The 19,345-nt window shown below is 40.6% G+C and overlaps 1 protein-coding gene across 5 annotated transcripts in view; it reads left to right on the top strand.

The window, feature by feature from the left end:
* The window catches only part of ATP11A (ATPase phospholipid transporting 11A), a 239,391-nt gene that overhangs the window by 160,416 nt on the left and 59,630 nt on the right, over positions 1 to 19,345 (top strand). For all 5 annotated transcript variants that reach the window (XM_034758138.1, XM_034758139.1, XM_034758140.1 and 2 more), the window contains exons 9-13: positions 4,311 to 4,375; positions 11,008 to 11,089; positions 12,558 to 12,708; positions 15,578 to 15,775; positions 17,044 to 17,217. In XM_034758138.1, coding sequence (XP_034614029.1) covers positions 4,311 to 4,375; positions 11,008 to 11,089; positions 12,558 to 12,708; positions 15,578 to 15,775; positions 17,044 to 17,217 — 670 coding nt within the window. The remainder of the gene's footprint in view (positions 1 to 4,310; positions 4,376 to 11,007; positions 11,090 to 12,557; positions 12,709 to 15,577; positions 15,776 to 17,043; positions 17,218 to 19,345) is intronic.

Below are 19,345 nucleotides of genomic sequence, written 5' to 3'. Positions count from 1 at the left end.
TTACATTACCTTTATACATTTGGGGCAGTTAAGTTCCAATAGAACCTCCCTCCCCCCCGATGTTCTTTTAGCAAAAAAGACTAAATTGTTCATAGTCAAATGATTTTAATTAGATAGTCTCTTTACCTGGATTATTTACAGACATTCCTCTGGAAATGGGCCCATTTTTCCTTTAGAATGGCTGCAAAGAAACCAAGAATTCTTTTAACAAGGTTCTTTTTAACATTTTCACAAAGTTTAACTGTTTAATTCTCTCCAGCCTCTGTAGAGTTAACTTTTCACTCTCTTTCCTTAAATCACTTGTTTATTTCCCAAAATGACACCTTTATCAACTCAGATTTCACCATTTTAAGTATTGTTCCAGGGGTTCATGCTTGCACTTACTCCTGACACTATGCCCTTAGGGCTTCCAACCTGTTTTTCAGTTTCTTTATCTGTTGCTTGCCTGCTTGTCTGAGTCCGATCCTGCTTTTTCCAATGAACCTTTTTTGTGAGTGATATTGTGGTCATTTCACAATTTTGAAAGAAATGTTTAAGGAAAGGGACCAGGAAGGGTGGGGGCTAGTTGAGGAGTCCACCCTCCTTGCTGAATTGGTAGTGGAACACTAAAGAATCAGTTTCTGAGGCAGACAATGAAGGGGAACAGAACAAGGGTTTTTTTGCCCTTTTTACAATGAGATGGGAGTATGGAGGGGGTTGGGATCGATCCGGGGTTATTGGGTTTTTTTCGGAGAACGGGGCAAAGGGGAGCGCTCGGTCTGGGGGTGGGTAGAGTTACCATATTTTAAGTGTCCAAAAAGAGGACACTCCATGAGGCCCCGGCCCTGCCCCAGCTCCGCCCTTTCCCCAAAGTCCCCGCCCCAACTCCGCCCCCTCCCCTGAATGCTTCACCCCCCTGTTCCCCCCCCTCCCCGCTTCCTGCAAATCCTGAAGCAGGCAGGCAGCAGGTAAGCTGGGGCTGGGTGGGGCGGGGGGCGCGAGGAGGCGTGGCCCAGACCAGCCCCCGAGCCGAGCGGCTCCCTCTGGCAGCCGGCCCCGGCCAAGAGGCTCTGGCCCCAGCGTCTCCGACCGGGCACTGGGCGAGCGGCGCCGGCCAGCAGCCGAGCAGCCCCGGTCCCAGTGGCTCCGGCCGGCTCGGCTCGGGCCCCGGTTCCGGCCGAGCAGCCCCGGCCCTGGGCAAGTGGCACTGGCCGGCGGCCGAGCAGCCCCGGTCCCAGCGGCTCCAGCCGGCTCGGCTTGGGCCCCAGTTCCGGCCGAGCGGCTCCGCCCCGCCCCTGGCAGAGCGAGCGGCACCGCCGGCAGCCGAGCACCCGCCGGCCCCAGTGGCTCAACCCAGACCTAAACCCCACGATCCCTTCCTTCCTATTTTCCCGGACATGTCCTACTTTTTGGCAATTCCCCTGGACGGGGATTTGAGGACCAAAAAGCCAGACATGTCCGGGAAAATCCGGACGTATGGTAACCCTAGTGGTGGGAGAGGAGGCTTTTAATAAAGCTTTTAACTTCTTATTTGAATATTTGAGAAACGCGAGTTTTGATTTTGTCCACCTACAATTTGCCTCTTCCCACCACTGCATGAAACAATTAATCTCTCCTTTTCCAATTTAGTTTTAGATTGGCTGAGTTTGTCTTTTAAGATGTCCACTCGGTTCTTGTTCCAAGATTTTAACAGTGGCTACTGAGTTTTGGGATCTCCCTGAGTTAGCCTAGACCATTTTTCCAGAAATTTACAGGAGTCCGGACCCTTCCTAAAATATAGAAAATACAGAGCCGGCGTTCCTTTAGGGAACTGTCCCGACTTAGACGTCTGGTTACCCATACAGGAGGACTTTACACACACCAATCATACAAGAAGGAAATTCGGTTTCATGAGAGCGATGCCCGGTGCAACACACAAAAGGAGCTACAATCGCCCTTGCTTTCACACCAAGGGTTTTACCCAAGGTGAGGTGCGGCTGCAATTGTGCAGATTTCACTCACTCAGACTGCGGGGACAAACTTGGATGTTATTGCTGTTCCCCTATCCTTTTTTTGTCTATTTAGATTATAAGCTCCTTTGGGGCAAGGACTGCCTCTTGCTCTCTGTATACAGTGCTTAGCACAATGGGGCCCTTGGGACTACATAATGCAAATAACAACCAAACCGCAGTAGTACATATGAACAGGCAATAGGAACACACAGCTCTGTGTTCTTTTTCTTCCCCACTTGCCCCATCTGTGTTTGGACATAGCCTTTCCCTGCCCCCTCAGAACAGTCTCTCTCTTAAACCAGGGGAGCTCCTGTCCAGGACTGTAGGAAAGTGGAGCCTGCACCTCAGTTCTTCCAGGAGGTGTGCTAGTGTTAGGTAAAAAGCAAGTCCTCACTCACCTCTCCAGCACCCGAGTTNAGACAGAGACATCAAATCTGGGTTAAGTTTAAGCTCATCAAAAGTTCAGACTCAACATTAGCAGCTGAGTCCAGAACAGTCAATTGGCTTGACTCTAGCAAGACAGCTACACTAACCGCATTTTGGAAAGTACATCTGTCCCCAAACCGTGGGGAAGATACATTGGCCTGGGATTGAAGAAAGGAACTGGGATATTGTTTCCCTGGCCTAATCCTGTTCTGTAGAGCTGCAAGAGAAATTAGGTTATATATAAATGATCCTGCTGGCTTCTTGATGGCCTCATCGTCTTTGGTTTTCTGACCTTGAGAGCATCACTGTATACTTCTCTGTAAATACTACCTAATAGGCCAGAACTGCTATCTGAGACCAGTCAGCTTCCCCAACTCAGAACACCTAGCCTTGGGGGATGGCCTGGAGATTGAGCAGAGCTATTTAACTCTTGATTTCTCAGAGGAAATTGCTGAGTGGCCTTTGTGAGCTGAAGCTGAAAATAATCAGCCTTGACAATGTTCTCTTAGGTTAGTGCATCTTCATTCACTGGATATTGGAGAAAGGGGAGGATATATAACGATGCTTCTTTCAGTGCATCCTCTGTATTTTACAGGCAGGTTTCAAAAAGGTCCTGATTCAGGAATATTTCTCTCTTCAATAAAGTTCATGGCTAAAATTCAAACTCTAAGCAACTATTCTTTTTGCTTTGAGAGTTGCAATAAAAGCAAGGCCACCAGTAAAAATATTATAGATGAAAGACTGTATTTTGTGTCTATAGCCAAACTATGAAAAGCTTGTCCTTACATCGTAGGTGTCGCTCGTCTTGTGGTGTGGTATGGTATAGCAAAATCTGGTGCATAGAGAGTTGAGATATTTGCCTCTTCTATTTGCAAGGTAACCATCTGTTCATAGCTGTATACTTTCAACTGTCACTACCAGCTGGTTGTCTTCCCTTATACAAACTGGCATTTGGTCCAGTCACCAGCGTTAACAGCCGATACCTTACAGTGTCATGAAATGTCTACAAGTGGTCAGGTCCAGGTTTTACATCTTTTCTAAAACACAGCACCTTTTAGCACAGTGCTGAAGCACTCTTCTAGTTCAGTGCTGACTCAAATTAAAAACACCACTTTTTGGATATCCAAACTTCCTTTCAGTGAAGACCAAGCAAAACAGCTCTTTAAATTCAACAAGATTACAAAATAGTTTTCAATCATTGCTGATATGTAGCACACATATTCCCAGCATGCCGTATAAAAATATTTGCTTCTCATAAGATATATTTGAAGTACTGTATAAATTCTCAAAACTTTGGATGACTTAAAGGTTAGTTTATAGCAATCAGAGTCTAAAACTTTTGCTCCATCAAATTTCTTTACAGCTAACTTGAAAAGGGAGGGAGAAAGAGAACTTGAAAGCAGCAATCTTTCCCATCCTAATGAGTTTCCCATCCTAATCAGTGAACAAAATTAGACTACAATTTTCAGGGGTGAGAACTAAAGCAAGATAAGTTGGTTACGATATGGCATGTATGTCTTGGACAATGCTGGTGGAACAAACTCCGTAATGCATTTTTCCATTATCTTTGTATATTGAGGTTTATGGTCCAAATTCAATCTGAAGTCAGTGGTAGCCGCTGGATTCTCAACGCTTCTATAAATCAGGTTCCAGGTGTCTAAATATGAATTTAAGAGCTTAATTTTAGGTATTCATATATCTAAAAATCTTGACCACAATACTTTAATAAAAAATCCCAAATGTAAATTGCAAATGTTGGTTGCTTGTTAAGTGTAGACTTTCATTTAACCAAATGAGCAATACTTTATTTTCTGTAGCTAATACTGTCTGTTATGTTTCCTGTGACTTTCATAACAATCTGTTTTCTATTTCTGAACACTTAATATATTTTTGATAATCCTTTATCTTTTGTAGGCCATTAGGATCTGAAAATCTGCTTCTTAGAGGAGCTACTTTAAAGAACACACAGAGAATCTTCGGTAAATATTTGAATTAATAAATGATGATAATGCATTTTCAGTTAAAATGTAAACATTAAATCAAGTTAAAAATCTATAATTACAATCACTTGAGCATAAATCTTCCCTTGCATTGCCTGAACCACATCTGCACCACAGAGTGCATTTTTGCCATTATTAAGAGAACTGAGATAATCACAACTGACATACAATAGCAATGACACCCTTTTTTGAAATAGCAATTGATTTAGTATGTAGTAATCTCTAAGTACTAGCTATCAACAATAGACCTTGGAAGGAAATGTTTCTTAAATTCCGCACATAAATGTGTGACTCTAATCCACAGAGTTGTTGGTTTGGTGTGGATGTGACAGGCTAGCAGTGTGTGCTCAAAAGCCCAATTGTGTTAGCAGTTAATGAGCCATTGGAAAATGTTGAGTGTCTGTTGCTGAATCATTAGGGTAGATGAATTGTTACCCCAACCTAATATATGTTGGGTTGGCCAACATTTTCTTTTAAAACTGTTCTTCAGCAGAGAGTTGGATTTTCATCTCAACATTTTTTCCCCTCCATAAAGTGCCTGCTTTTTGCAGAAAAGTTCAGTTTGATGTTTACGAACCAGTCACCAAAAAATTGAAATACTTTAATTTGGAAATGCTGCCACGGTGCATCGTGGAAGTTGTAGTTCAGTTGCTTCATGTCCCCATTCTCCTCTATGGGTCAGGCTCCTTGGCCTGACTAAGTCTCCCATGATGCACCACCTTCTCTTTCCAAGAGGGGAGACGGAATGGCAAGATATCTAGAAAAATTTTGCAACTTTTTCTCTCCAGAAGAACCCAGCAGGAAATGACTAGAGGAGAGATGTTGTTAAATTTCCCTTATTTACATGGAATAAAGAACAATGTAATTAGTATAATTAATATGTATTTTTATTACTATTTTAAATTTCATAGGGCTGTTTTATAAACTCAGTGAAGATGTGTATCAGGCTGAGATACTGCCACTTCTTGAGCAGTTGCTGTTGACCTTGTTAATAACACACCCAACATATGGAATTATCCCAGCACAGCACACATGCCAGAGTATCTTATTTTTAGTAATGAGTTATGACCCAGGATACATTAGATCTGATTTAATGTGTACTTTGGATACATTTTTTTTGTTTACAGCTGATTATAATTGCTGTATTTAATCTTCTTTTTTTTAGTCTCTGAAGCTGTTATTAATGGGGCTGTGCAAAACTATAATATTTTTTTAAATGAATGAGTAGGTTCTGCTGAAGAGAGCAAAATCTGTGGATTTCTTTTATTCTTGCATACATCATGTAGCTTAAGCTTGTTTAGAATACTTCTTATAACCTATCATTTAGTTTCTAAAATTGAAGCTGGACAAATAATCTAGAATTACAATATGGACTATTCAAAAATACTTTGTACAGTTGCATTGGGTAACATGTCAAAAGACACTCCAACGCAAGAATTGTGAAGAACGTGGTGTAGATTCAAGATGAAAAAATGTGAATTAGAAATGGAATGTGAATGTTGCTGCTTCTAATGCAGGTCCCTATGTGCATTTCGCTGTCAGTACATATACACTCAATGTGCCTGAGTCTGGAAGTTTTTTGCTAGTAGTGTCCATTCGTCTGCACCAGATGACCAAAAACAGTTTCAAGATCTGTTGGAGTTGTGGATAAGCTCCAGATTCTTCTGGAGCAAATTCAGGAGATACCTTACAGACTCCTGGATAGTTTACAGAGTGCAGGACCTAGCAGAGTGGCACTCTCCATTAACAGTGCCATCCTTGAGCATGCCAGGCTTGTGTGGCATGCTCCAGCAACAAGTGCACCTTACTCCTCAGAGGGTAGACAAGAGATATTTTGTCCCAGACAAGGTAACAGCATTTTTATTTACTCATCCTGCCTGAATCCTTTGGTGGTTTGGGCAGCCACTAAACAAGTAGGTAACAGCACCCAAGGTCCATCCCCCCCCAGGTAAAGAAACAAAAAGTTTAGACCTCTTTGGAAGAAAGGCATTTATGTCCACCAGCATGCGATTCCGAATAGCCAACTACCAGGCCTTGCTATCGAAATACAATTTGTCAACTATTCAAAAATTTCTGAATTCAGAGATAAGTTCCCTCCAAAAAATGGGGCATAATTTTGGGTCCTTATTGAGGAGGGTAGATTAGTGGCTAGAACATCTCTACAGGTTGCAGTTGATGCAGCTGACATGTCCTCAAGGTTAATGGCAACTGCTGTTGTGTTGCAAATCCTGGCAGCACTTCTTGAGATTTCTCAGGGAAGTTCAGTCAGCTGTAGAGGATTTGCCATTTGATGGGAATAATTTTTTTAGCGAGAAGACAGATTAATTTTACACTCACTGAAGGATTCCAAGGCAACAGTATGGTCCCTAACTTTATATACACTAGCACTGAAGAGGAAGTGTCATAAACAGCCTTATGAACCAAGACCAGTTCCACAACCCTTCTACCACCAAAGGGGATACAAACCACCACAGAAGCAATAGAGGATCCAGAAAACTAAACACAACACTCATCCTCCTTCCTCCTCCTTTCAGCGACAACTTCATATCAAGAGGTACTTTGACAAGACCGTCAAGAGCTGCTAACCAACTGAGACGCCATTTTCTTCTGACCCAGACATCCCATTTGGTGGCTGAATAGCCGAATTTTTCATGCCTAGTAGATAACAGACAAATGGGTTCTTAACATCATCCAGTTCAGATACACAGAGTTCCTCTACCCTCCCCCTTCAAAACCCTATTCCCTTTTAGGGGCCACTTTCATAAGAAGATACTCATTCAGGAGGTAGACTTCCCACTTCAGCAGGGAACTGTAGAGCTGGTACCACCTAAATATCAGGGAGGAGGGGGGAGAATTTTATCCAAATATTTCCTCATATCCACGAAAAGGAGGGTGGAGATCCATTTTAGACCTCCAACAACTCAATGTCTTTATCTGCAGATTGAGATTGTGGATAGGGTTGCCACGTCTGACTGAAGCTGTTCCGGGAGATTTTTTTCCCCAGCAAGACATAATGTGATTTTCTTAAAATATCCTATTAAAAGCTCCTGGATTGCTTTCAATAGTCACTGGGAGATCAATACCAATTCCAGGAGACTCCCAGCCAATCCTGGAGGGTTGGCAACCATAATTGTCGATGGTCATCCTGACATCAATAATTATGTCCCTAAACGGAGACAATTGGATCATGGATCTCGGCATGAAGGATATCTATTTTCATATCAACATCAATCCCTCTAACTGAAGATTGATGAGATTCACTATAGGTCCAAATCATTATCAGTTCAGGATGCTCCCTTTTGGACTAGCAACAGTGTCCAGAGTGTTTACAAAGGTACTTTCTTTCATCTCTCCTCAGTTTTCTAGTGTTACTAGGAATCTGCGTGAACACAGAAAAGTCCATTTTAGTTCCATTGCAGACCACAGAATTTATCGGCGCATCTCTGGACAGATTTCAGTCACTGAATAATTTAATCAATCAACTCAGAGCCTCAGTCATTGATTTGTACATGTTTTATTCTCCTATGTCACATGGCATCGTACCCACTTGACACCATTTGCGAGACTTCGGCTTCACTGTCCACAAGCCTGGCATCAGATGGTGTCTGTGCCAAGTAGGTGGTGGCAGTGCAACAAGAAGATGTACACAGGAGTTTCCTTTGTTCCACCCCCAGAAAATGATTATTTCACCTCCCTCCTAGGATGGGACTCCCATCTGGACAAACACACAGCACAAGGGACGTGGACTCCCCGAGAGTCCAGGATGCACATAAATGTGCTGGCACAGAGAGCTGTCTGAGAGGCCTGCAAGCAATTCTTACTGCTTGTACAATCCCAATGTATTCAGGTGATATGAAACAATATCACAACAGTGTGCTACATCAACAAGGAAGGGGGAGCGAAGTGCATATCCCTGTGCATAGACACGGTAAACCCATGGAATTGGTGTATTAGTCATAAAATCACCCTATCATCAGTACATCTCCCAGGATACACAGAACATTAGTGGCACAGCATACATGTCATGATCAACCACAGATGAGAGCTACATGACAACTGTGGTGCAGAGCATATTCAAGCAGTTGGGATTCCCTTCTTGGGATCTATTAGTAGGACAAGAAAACAGTAAATGCAAGACATACTGGTCCAGAGGAATTAAAGGTCAAGACTCCAAAGGAGATACCTAATCCCTTGTGTACCCCTTTCTCCGCATTCCTCTCTTACCTTGAGTCCTCCAGCAAGATAGAGTGGCAATCATCCTCATTGCTTCCAGATGGCCCAGACAGTTTTGGTAGCCCAACCTTCTCCAGCTGTCGGCTTGACCCCATCAGCCTCTGATTTTTCTGGACCTTCTGACATAGGACAATGGCAAGATCGGACATCCCAATCCAGAGTGTCTCCACCTCACAGCCTGGTATTTGGATGGGCATCAAATCTAGAACAGACATGTTTGTTAGCAGTTCAAGCCATCCTTAACAATAGCAGGAAGGGAATCCATCAGAAAGTGGCTAAGTGGAAGAGATTTTCTGTTTGGGCCTGACATTGCCATATGGCCACAAATGACCGGACATTCCCATTATTTTATATTATCTGCTCACCCTGAAGTCCTCAGCTCCCTATGAGTGCACATGGTGGCAATTAGTGCCTGCCACCCTCCAGTCAATGACCACTCTATTTTCACCTATCCAGTAATTACATTTTCTAAAAGGTCTAGTTCAGGGGTCAGCAACCTTCGGCTCACGGCCCATCAGGGTAATCTGCTGGCAGGCCGTGAGACATTTTATTTACACTGATCGTCCGCAGGCACAGCCCCCCGCAGCTCCCAGTGACCGTGGTTCACCGTTCCCTGGCCGCCACTTCCCGCAGCTCTCATTGGCTAGGCATGGTGAACTGCGGCCACTGGGAGCTGCAGGGGGCCATGCCTGTGGACGGTCAATGCAGATAAAATGTCTCGCAGCCCACCAGAGGTTTACCCTGATGGGCTGTGTGCCGAAGGTTGCCGACCCCTGAACCTTCCCTCCAGTTAGAACCTTCCCTCCAGTAACTAAACCCACTCCAGCATGAGACCTTAATTTGGTCCTCTTGGCACCATTTTGATGACGACTGTTTTAGTGACATGCTCCTCCCATCTCTCTGTGAAGGTTGCCTGCCATGTTAGTGGCCATCCCATCAGCAAGAAGGTTTGGTGAACTAGGTTTCATTATGGCTTATCCACCTTATGCAATTTTCCATAGCGATAGTTATGCTGAGGCTACACCCAGAATTCACCCCCAAAGTCCTCTTGGGCTTTTGCCTAAAACAGACTATACATCTACCTGTTTGTTTGTTTGTTTGTTTTTTGTTCTGAAGCTACATGCTGCTAATGAGGAGAGGAGACTTTATTCCCTGGATATATGCCAGGCACTGGCACTCCACCAATGAAGAACATATTGTCTTTTAGGAAATCACCTACGTTGTTTGTTTTGTTTGTTGGCAGAATGGATGAAGGGACAAAGTGATTTCTTGTCAGAGGCTTTCCAAGTGGATTTCAGGCTGTATCCTGTTCTGTTATCAGTTAGTTGATATCCTCCCCTGCAAAATGTGAGGGCCCATCAAGCATCACTTCATCTGCCACTGATAGACATCTGCAAAGCGCAAGATGGAGTTCTATACATACCTTCACAAGACATTATGCTCTAATCCAAGCCTCTGCAGCTGATGCTTCATTTGGATCTGCAGTCCTTCAGTTATCCGTACTGCGTAGGTCCTCGCATCCTCCTCCTTCCTTGTCAATGTGCAATGGAATACACATAAGGACCATTACTTGAAGAAAGAGGGGCTACTTGTCTTGTATAGTAACTGGAGTTCTTTGAGATGTGTAGTCTCTAGCTGTATTCCCCTATCTGTCCATCTTGCCCTCTGCTTGGGTTCTCACATGATTCATGGTCGAGAAGGAACAGGAGAAGTAGTCAGTCTTCACTACCCCTTATGCTCTTCTTCTGGACCACAGGTTGGGGACCAATGGACAATACTAGCAAAAAAATTTCAGTCTCAGGCGCATGAAGTGCATGCGTACCCACAATGGAATACAGATTGGGACCACACATCTCAAAGAACCTCCAGTTACTATACAAAGTGAACAACCTCTATTTCTTAAAATTTGCCTGTACTAACCATGATGTTACAACTGTTTGTAATTTCTGAATATCATCTGAACCAGTATTTTTTTTCTTCATATGGCCAAGGCAGGATGTAATGGTAGGGTATGTAAATAGCAGGGCAATCAGAGATTTTTTTTATTGATGTCAGGATTGTATATCCTTCTTGATCTTGTGCTGTTCATTAACACTTGCATTCACAATCTTCAATCACAATCTTTACTAAAATAACAAGGAGTCTGGTGGCACCTTAAAGACTAACAGATTTTCTTGGGCATAAGCTTTCGTGGGTAAAAACCTCACTTCTTCAGACACTCTATGCATCTGAAGATGTGAGGTTTTTACCCACGAAAGCTTATGCCCAAATAAAACTGTTAGTCTTTAAGGTGCCACCAGACTCCTTGTTGTTTTTGTAGATACAGACTAACACGGCTACCCCCTGATACTTTACTAAAATAGTTTTTCTTGTTTCAGGTGTTGCTATATACACTGGCATGGAAACTAAGATGGCATTAAATTACCAGTCAAAATCACAGAAACGATCTGCTGTTGAAAAGTAAAGCTTTTATTATCCTTTTTTAAATATATATTTTGGGGCGAAAAGAGTACGTTTGGATTTAATAAAATAGACACCTTTTTGTTTATGCTAAAACTATACGTTTCATTAACTAGAATATAAGTGGAAGAAAGACTTAGTAAAAATTGCATCTTTCTGTATGTCACCATGGGCTCCCGTTAGATTTTTGTTCCTCTTATTGAACGGATGACTATATTTTAAAAACAACAACAAACACTTCTTAATGCTAGATACCTTTTAGAAATCAGCTGTTCTTTACCATTCCAGAATTTTGTAACTCTTGCTGCTTAGAGTAGATCCACTGACAGAATCACTAGATTGTGCCATGTTCCAGTACCCTTAGAGTTCCCAATTTTTAGCATTTAAATGTTGAGTTCAATAGACAAAACTCCTTTGAGGCACTTCAGTCTGGAAAAGCATACTAAAATACAATAAAATGGAACCAAACTGCAAAAAAACTGTGTACTACCAGTCTGTCTTTATCAGGGTTTCTGTGTTTTATCTAAAATGAATGGTTTTCTACACAAGCAAAATGAATGGTATTGAAAAGGAAGCCTGTTGCTTTCTGAACACACTGTCATCTATAAGGGGAGTAGCAGCTACTTGGGCTGATATTGGTTGTCTGTTACCAAAGATATTGGGGATTATTATAAAAACAACAAGGAGTCTGGTGGCACCTTAAAGACTAACTGATTTATTTGGGCATAAGCTTTCGTGAGTAAAAACCTCACTTCTTCGGATTATTATATAGTCTCATTGTACTATAAGATAGCCCTAAAGCTTACCCTGGTGTCTGAGTGGCAGAGAGGATGCCATTGCTTAAGCAAGCTATGGTGATCAGCCTGTGTACCTCCTGTTTCCTTTCACAACTGCTGGGAAGTGATGAAAGAGCTCATCTTATTGTTAAAGGTGTACAGGTCAGAGCTTTCAGTTCATGCCCATCACTGATGTTAATAACAACATTTTTGTTTTCTTAAGCTTTGAGATGAAAAGTTAGGCCTCATCTGCAATAGGAGGTTTTTGCCATTATATTGGTATAGTTATACCAGCAAAATCTTGAGCATAGACGCAGTTATATCAGTATAAAAGTGCTTATACCAGTGTAGTTTGTGCTGGTTGAGAGAACTGGCATAAGCTGTCCTGGTATAAGGATAGTTATGACAATGTAATTGCATCTACACTAGTGCGTTTACCAGCATAGAAATGTTGGTAAAATATGCGTATAAAATCTGTGATCAAGTTATGCTGGTAAATTTTTAAGTTTAGACCAGGTCTTAGTGATATTATTCTCTGCTGGAGAAATACTGTAGAGAACTGATTTAACATCATAACATTATTAGATTTGTTAATGAATATTAATTAGACTTAAGGAGCTTCAGTATAAAGTTTTCATAAACTGTACATTTTTATATACTAATGGAAGAGTTGTTTCTTTTGTTTGTTTTAGATCAATGAATGTATTCCTTATTGTATACCTCTGTATTCTAATCAGTAAAGCACTAATAAATACTGCCCTGAAGTATGTTTGGCAGAGTGATCCATTTCGTGATGAACCGTGGTATAATCAGAAAACAGAGTCAGAAAGGAAAAGAAACCTGGTATGAAAAATTACTGTGTGTTTGTGTAACATATAATTTTCTCTCAAGATGTTCAAGAGTGACACATGTAAAAAATTTTCTTTATAGTGTTCTAAATAGAAAAGTGTGGAGGAACATATAGCAACTAGGAAAGCGTAAACTTGTCGTTTTTTAGTCCCCCTGAGATTATTACAGTTCCATTCCACTGTAATCCCAGAATACATGATTGTATGACATTACGGATAACAGGAAGCCCTGCTATTGAAGTGTATGATGGGTTGGTGTAGAGTTAGAGAAATGTTTTATTTTTAAAATATTTTTTAAAAGCTATTCTATAACATTTTTTAAAAGCTATTTTTAAAAAAGTATATGAAATATTTTTTCAAAATGACACCATATTACTGAAAAAAGTGTCACTTACCAGACCCATATTGACTGGCTCTATTAGTTAATGATGCTTCATGGTATGTGTGACATCACAATGGAGTCAAACTGGCTGGCATAACTTTAAGAAGATTGGAAACGCTAGTTTTTTCCAATCTGTTACTTTTTGAATGACTCTTTGCCCCCTTGTTCTTTGTGCATTTAGTACACACTAGTTAAAATATATTTCTGAATGTTTTGGAGGTCACTTTTAAAATGCTGAATGTTAAGTGCAGATACAACACTTGACCATGCTATGCTGATCTATTGTTTTTGTTCTGTTTGTTTGTTTTTTCATTCTAAGTCTTTGGATAACATACTTCCATACTATCCTAAATTCAAATGGAGGTACCCTGCAATCTTTTTGTTTTTATACATTTTCTGTTTCGTTAACACTTGTTTCATGAAAACCGTCTAAGTAGTGATTTTTAAATAGTATATACATCATAGTAAAACTGAAAAGTTTAGAGAGGCTAAAATTGCTATATCAGTTAGAGGAAAGCAAATCCCCTAGGCATGGTACCTAATTACTATAAAAAATAAATATTGAATAAATAGTAGATGTTTATCTAAAGTAAACATATTAAAAATAGATGACAGAATGTTAGAAGCTATTGGCGAAGTGTGGGATATGATATATTTTTATACAGTAGCTTATGAATAGATCTCTGAAGTTGGGGATGAGCTTCTATTGATTAGAAGTAATTTTGATTGTCTGAGGGGAAGCCATTTCAGGACTTTTGAGAATCACTTAGGGGATTACTAGAGCCATTGGATATCTACAGGAAAATTTATAAAATTCAATGGCATTTAGAACAAATCAAGTGAACTTGTTGGATATTTTTTTGGAGTCCTTTCTTTGTGACTTCCCACCCCAATCTCTTCCCAGAGGTCTTCCCATATCATCACCTGTCTCTCTCTTCTCCCTTCTATTCCCCCATAAGGACCAAAACAAAATTCAAGTATTTGATCCCACATTCCAATGCCACCTGATTCGTGGAGCATGTCCTTTTGAATTAATCCAACTATACTGCATAAAGCACATTAACTAAGTTTTTATACTAAAATGAACAGCAGTAAAATAGTAAACAATATCGACATTTTTAAATTGGTATGGTCATATTCAAAGTTAATGACCCCGAGGCGAATGAGGGTTAGCCCCTCTTGCTGTAAAAATGTACCATAGGTGGGACTGTTATATCATGCCCCACCATGTCCAATATAAATGGACACTGGCTGTCTTATCTGTTCCTGTAGATTGATAAATACAACACTGTCGTTGTTCTTTCAGAAGTAGATCTGTGCAACCATAATTTGCAGAATATTTTTAATGAAAATTTATCTTGTGAAGAAAACACTTGAAATACCAAAATAGTTTCAGAACACCCTAAATTCACATATGTTTCCAGTGATCCTAGTGAAGAGTGACTATCAGTCATGAATTATTTTTCCTGGTCCTTGCTGAGACTACTGGCAGTGCAGTTTGGAAAAGCTTGTATTTTGGCTTTCTGCACTTTAAAATTACATTTGAACGAACATCCAGCTTAAAGAGACTATATAGTAATCGTGTTTAGTATTCAGTAGGTACAGTATTAAAAATCCACCTAAAGTTTGTGTTTTCTTGTTGCTGGTATTAGTTACTGAGAAATCCGTATTAAACTCTTTGCTCTTAATTTTGGGCCTCATTTTGCAGCCTTTCTTCACATAGATAAATTTTCTTACCAATAAGATTGGATTTTGCAACCTTTACTCCCACAAGTAATACTTACTTGTGTGATCTTAGTAACTCTGATTGCTAGGCTTACTAATGGGAGTAAAGGTTGAACAATTCAGTCCTTTATTTCTAAATTGCTTAAAATCTGTCATTTATTATCTATGGAGAAAACATCAAAGTATTAATATATACATGTGAATACCTTGCTATTTCATTGAGACAGGGAGGCCCTTTATTTGAAATATGGGAAATGCCTGTAATCTGTACAAATCAGCAAACCTTGTCTCCTTTTCTTGCTGTTTGGTTTTTCTTTTGATATTCTGTGAATATTAATTTTTCATCATTCATAGGTAGTCATTCATTCGACACTCGAGAACTTTGTAATACATTGATATGTAACTGAAAATATGTACTCTCAATTTCAGAATTACGAGAATTACAAAGTTGGTTTCTCCTTCAAAGCTCTTTCTTCCTCATGCTTAATTAGTAGTGAAGTTGGAATCATAACAGATGTATAAAATGTGCCAGTTTCTGACTTCACTGTATAGTGAAGCATGGAGAGAAAATGATGGTGATGGAGAAATGCAGAAATTTAAGCTGAGGGTTGACAGTAACTGAGAAGATTTTTCTTTTAAATGGTTCCACTTAATGTTTGAAAGACATTTGAAAGATAAACGCGTAAATAACCATTTTAATCTTGTAATTTCCACTGATTAATGAAAAATCAATGTTTTGGTTTTGTTTCTTTGGCAGATACTTAGAGCATTTACAGACTTCCTTGCGTTCATGGTTCTTTTCAACTACATTATTCCTGTATCAATGTATGTCACAGTGGAAATGCAGAAGTTTCTTGGTTCTTATTTCCTCACTTGGGATGAAGAAATGTTTGATGAGGACACAGGTGAAGGACCTCTGGTGAATACTTCTGACCTCAATGAGGAATTAGGACAGGTAAATTCCTCATAGAAGTTCTAACTGATGATAAAAATGTATCAATAGTTTCTAACACTTCAAGAAAAATAACCCAATTATGGTCATTTTTGGCTTTTATAATTAATTTTTGTCACTTCAAAATGTGCTGTTCAAGATTTGGTCTGGATTTTCAAAAGTGTTCTTCAGTTTTAGATGTCCAGCTTGATACCCATAAGGCTTGATTTTCAAAGGTACCGACCACCCAAGTCAGTGGGAAGTTGGTGAGAATTGTAGGTGCTCAGAGCCTCTGAAGAACAGGCCTGAGGTTTGTCAAGTTGTGCATCCAAACTTAATGGACTTAGTTGTATGCAGTGTTGTTGTAGCCATGTCGGTTCCAGGGTATTAGAGAGACGAGGCGGGTTAGGTAATACCTTCTATTGGACCCACTTATTTCTTTTAACGTGTGTGATAATTTCGAAGGTTTTTAAACAATAAGATCAATAGTAATTGAGAGAAGTATTGCTTAGCCAATTATTAACATCGTTAGTTTAAATGATGTATTTGGCACTGCTTGCTGTCAGTTACCCAAAAAAAAAAAAAAAAACCCACCTCACCTTTGAGCTGTTACAGTAGTCTGACATATCAGTTGTCCCTGCTAGAGGTCTTTTCATTTTCTTACCGCTGGGAGTTTTGAATTCCATGAAGCTCTATGGAAGGTGAAATAAAAACTAATGTTCGGGTGAAGAGTGCAGTTGCTAGGCCTACACTGTAACATTATCTAGGCCTACTTTTTATCTATTTTTGCATAATTGCTATGGTCCAGATTCTGATCTCACTTGTATCTCACTTACATACACGTTAGCATGTAATGCTTAAGTAATTCTGTTGACATCGTTGTAGTCACTATAATCAAAATCTGGGCTAATGCATCAGATATCAAAAGTCATTGACAAGTGTAAGCCATGTGCAACCTGTTTCCAGAAATTGCTCTTGCAGATTAAGGGATTTAACATGGGAAAGGAGGAGGATGGAAGTGAGAAAAATGGATTAAGTGTTTCACTACTGTCTCACATACATTCTTTGTCAGGTGAAACATAGTTCTGCAGCTACCCCATGTACTGTAGAACCTTTCAGGTGCTGCCTGTATTTTGACAAAAGTTGACACCCCAAAGGAAGCTATTGTGTTCTTCTTTGTTGAAGTCCAGCAGCTAAGGGCTTGAAAATTATACAACTTGAGTTATGAACAGAGACATTCTCAGTGTCTGACAATATATCCAGTTCTCTTTAATTAATGTATTTCTTTGCAGGTTGAGTATGTCTTCACAGATAAAACGGGAACATTAACTGAGAACAATATGGAATTCATAGAATGCTGCATTGAAGGGCATGTTTATATACCTCATGTCATCTGTAATGGGCAAATCCTCCATGATTGTACAGGCATTGATATGATCGACTCTTCTCCAGGAGGAAGCGGGAAAGTACGATGCTCCTTTAAAAAAAATATGAAAATGAACTGATCTTTATGTTGAAAAGAAAACTATAAATACACCTCTACCCCGATATAATGCTGTCCTCAGGAGCCAAAAAATCTTACCGCATTATAGGTAAAACCGCGTTATATCAAACTTGCTTTGATCCGCCGGAGTGTGCAGCCCCAGCCCCCCCTCTCCCCCCGCCGAGCACTGCTTTACCGCGTTTTATCCGAATTCGTGTTATATCAGGTCGCATTTATCGGGGTAGAGGTGTATAATGTCCCAGAGATTTTAGTAAACTAAGTGGGTTTCTGGTGGAATTGTATCACAGCATAAATATTTTCCTCTTGTAGTTTAGTCTAAGGGTATGTCTACACTGGAAAATTCAAAGGACTGCCGGGGGAACGCTCCCGTGGCAGCGCTTTGAAGTGCGAATGTGATCGCGCGCGAGCGCTGGGAGAGAGCTCTCTCAGCGCTCCGCCTCCTCCACGAGGGGATTAGCTCCGAGCGCTGGGAGCCTGTCCACACTAGCGCTTTAAAGCGCTCAGACTTGCTGTGCTCAGGGGGGTGATTTTTCACCCCCCTGAGCCAGCAAGTTAGAGCGCTATAAAATGTAAATGTAGACAAGCCCTAAGGGATTTATTTGCTTAACAAGAAATGTCCAAGAGAATCCACTTAATAAAATTGTAAAATATCATTAAATGAAAACTAAAATATGAAACTTTACCAAGTTAATAGCTAAACATCTATAATAATAGTTAGTTGACTGATTAAAGTAGAAATCAGTTATGATAATATAAGACAAAACCTATGATAAAAGGGAAAAATGGGTGCTAAAAGCATATTCTATAGCCTTCATAAATTTAAACTAGTGCAAAATGGGGCCTTTTTAAGTTTTATTTACTGTAATTCTGTAGCCTAGAGGTTTTCATCCTTGAAGTTGTGACCTCACTGTAGGTTGTGAAGCTTTTTTCTGGGCAACTCAATTTAAAGCAGTTTTTGCTTTGCAGGAAAGAGAGACAGACACCAAAGTGTGATTAGAGCACAGGCTGCAGTTCTTCTTTGGCTTAACTTAGCAACCTTCATTGATAAAACAGAACCCCAACCAACTGCCCAGGAACTAGCAGTTACCTCTTTGGTGTGGTTCCCAAGCTGCACTCAGAGAGGCCTGAGATACATAAAGAGAGGCGGTCCTTAGTCAATCCCTGCAACTGACTGTAAAGGTTTGGCGCCAGCTCCCAAAATCCCCTACCAAAGCATACCTTGTTTGAACAACCAGAAAGGGGCTGTTTCAAGCTATGCAAGACACTGAAGTCCACACACCCATCTGACAACATCAAAGGTGCAGACCCAATGCTTTTCTGGCTCTCAGCTTGGATTTAAGGCCCCTAAAAACATGCTCTGCTATTGTGCAGTAAACACCTGTCAGAGTTGCAACAGAACAGTCAAACTCACCCCACAGTAAGACCTGGGTGCTGAGAGAAAGTTTATCATATTACTCATGTCCTTTCTCTGTGACCCAGGGCCTTCTGCAAGAGCCTGTCTACTCCCTACAGGATTATATTCCACAGGGCATCTGCCTGAGAATCAGGTCGAGCCTCTCTCTACTCCTCTTACCTTTAGCCTGCTGCCTGCAGGCCATTCCCCTGAGAATCATATCTAATCTGTGTTCCTTCCCCTGTCCCAGGGACTCCCGCAGGGACCTTCCTACAACCTGCACCTATCCATTCTGCTCCTTTTAAGATTACACTTCTATCTGAGAGTTGCATGTGAAATGGGCCATTTCCCTTGATCCAATGATTCTTACAGGAGTCATCTTACTCCCTGCTGTTCTCTTGAGCTGCTTGCTGGCTTTTATGAGGACCAGGTAATCTTCAAGCTGTCACCTGATCCTGGCTTTATGACATCATTTAGGAGGAAGCTTGATTAGTCACAGGTAGGGCTAGCATCCAATTCCCTATAAAGGATTAGCCACCATGTGAGACTGTATTACCTATCAAAAATATTCATAATTGGTTTTAGGTACAAGCCCAAATCAAATAAGTGGTTCCAATCTCCTACAAAACAGAATAATTTAGAAGGAAGATAGGGTTTTCTTTTGTTTTTGTTTTCATTTTTCTTATCCCTTTTCAAA

Source organism: Trachemys scripta, chromosome 1 (genome assembly GCF_013100865.1).
Source record: "Trachemys scripta elegans isolate TJP31775 chromosome 1, CAS_Tse_1.0, whole genome shotgun sequence".
In the NCBI taxonomy this organism is placed as follows: Eukaryota; Metazoa; Chordata; order Testudines; family Emydidae; genus Trachemys; species Trachemys scripta.
This window is presented reverse-complemented; position numbering and strand designations above follow the sequence as displayed.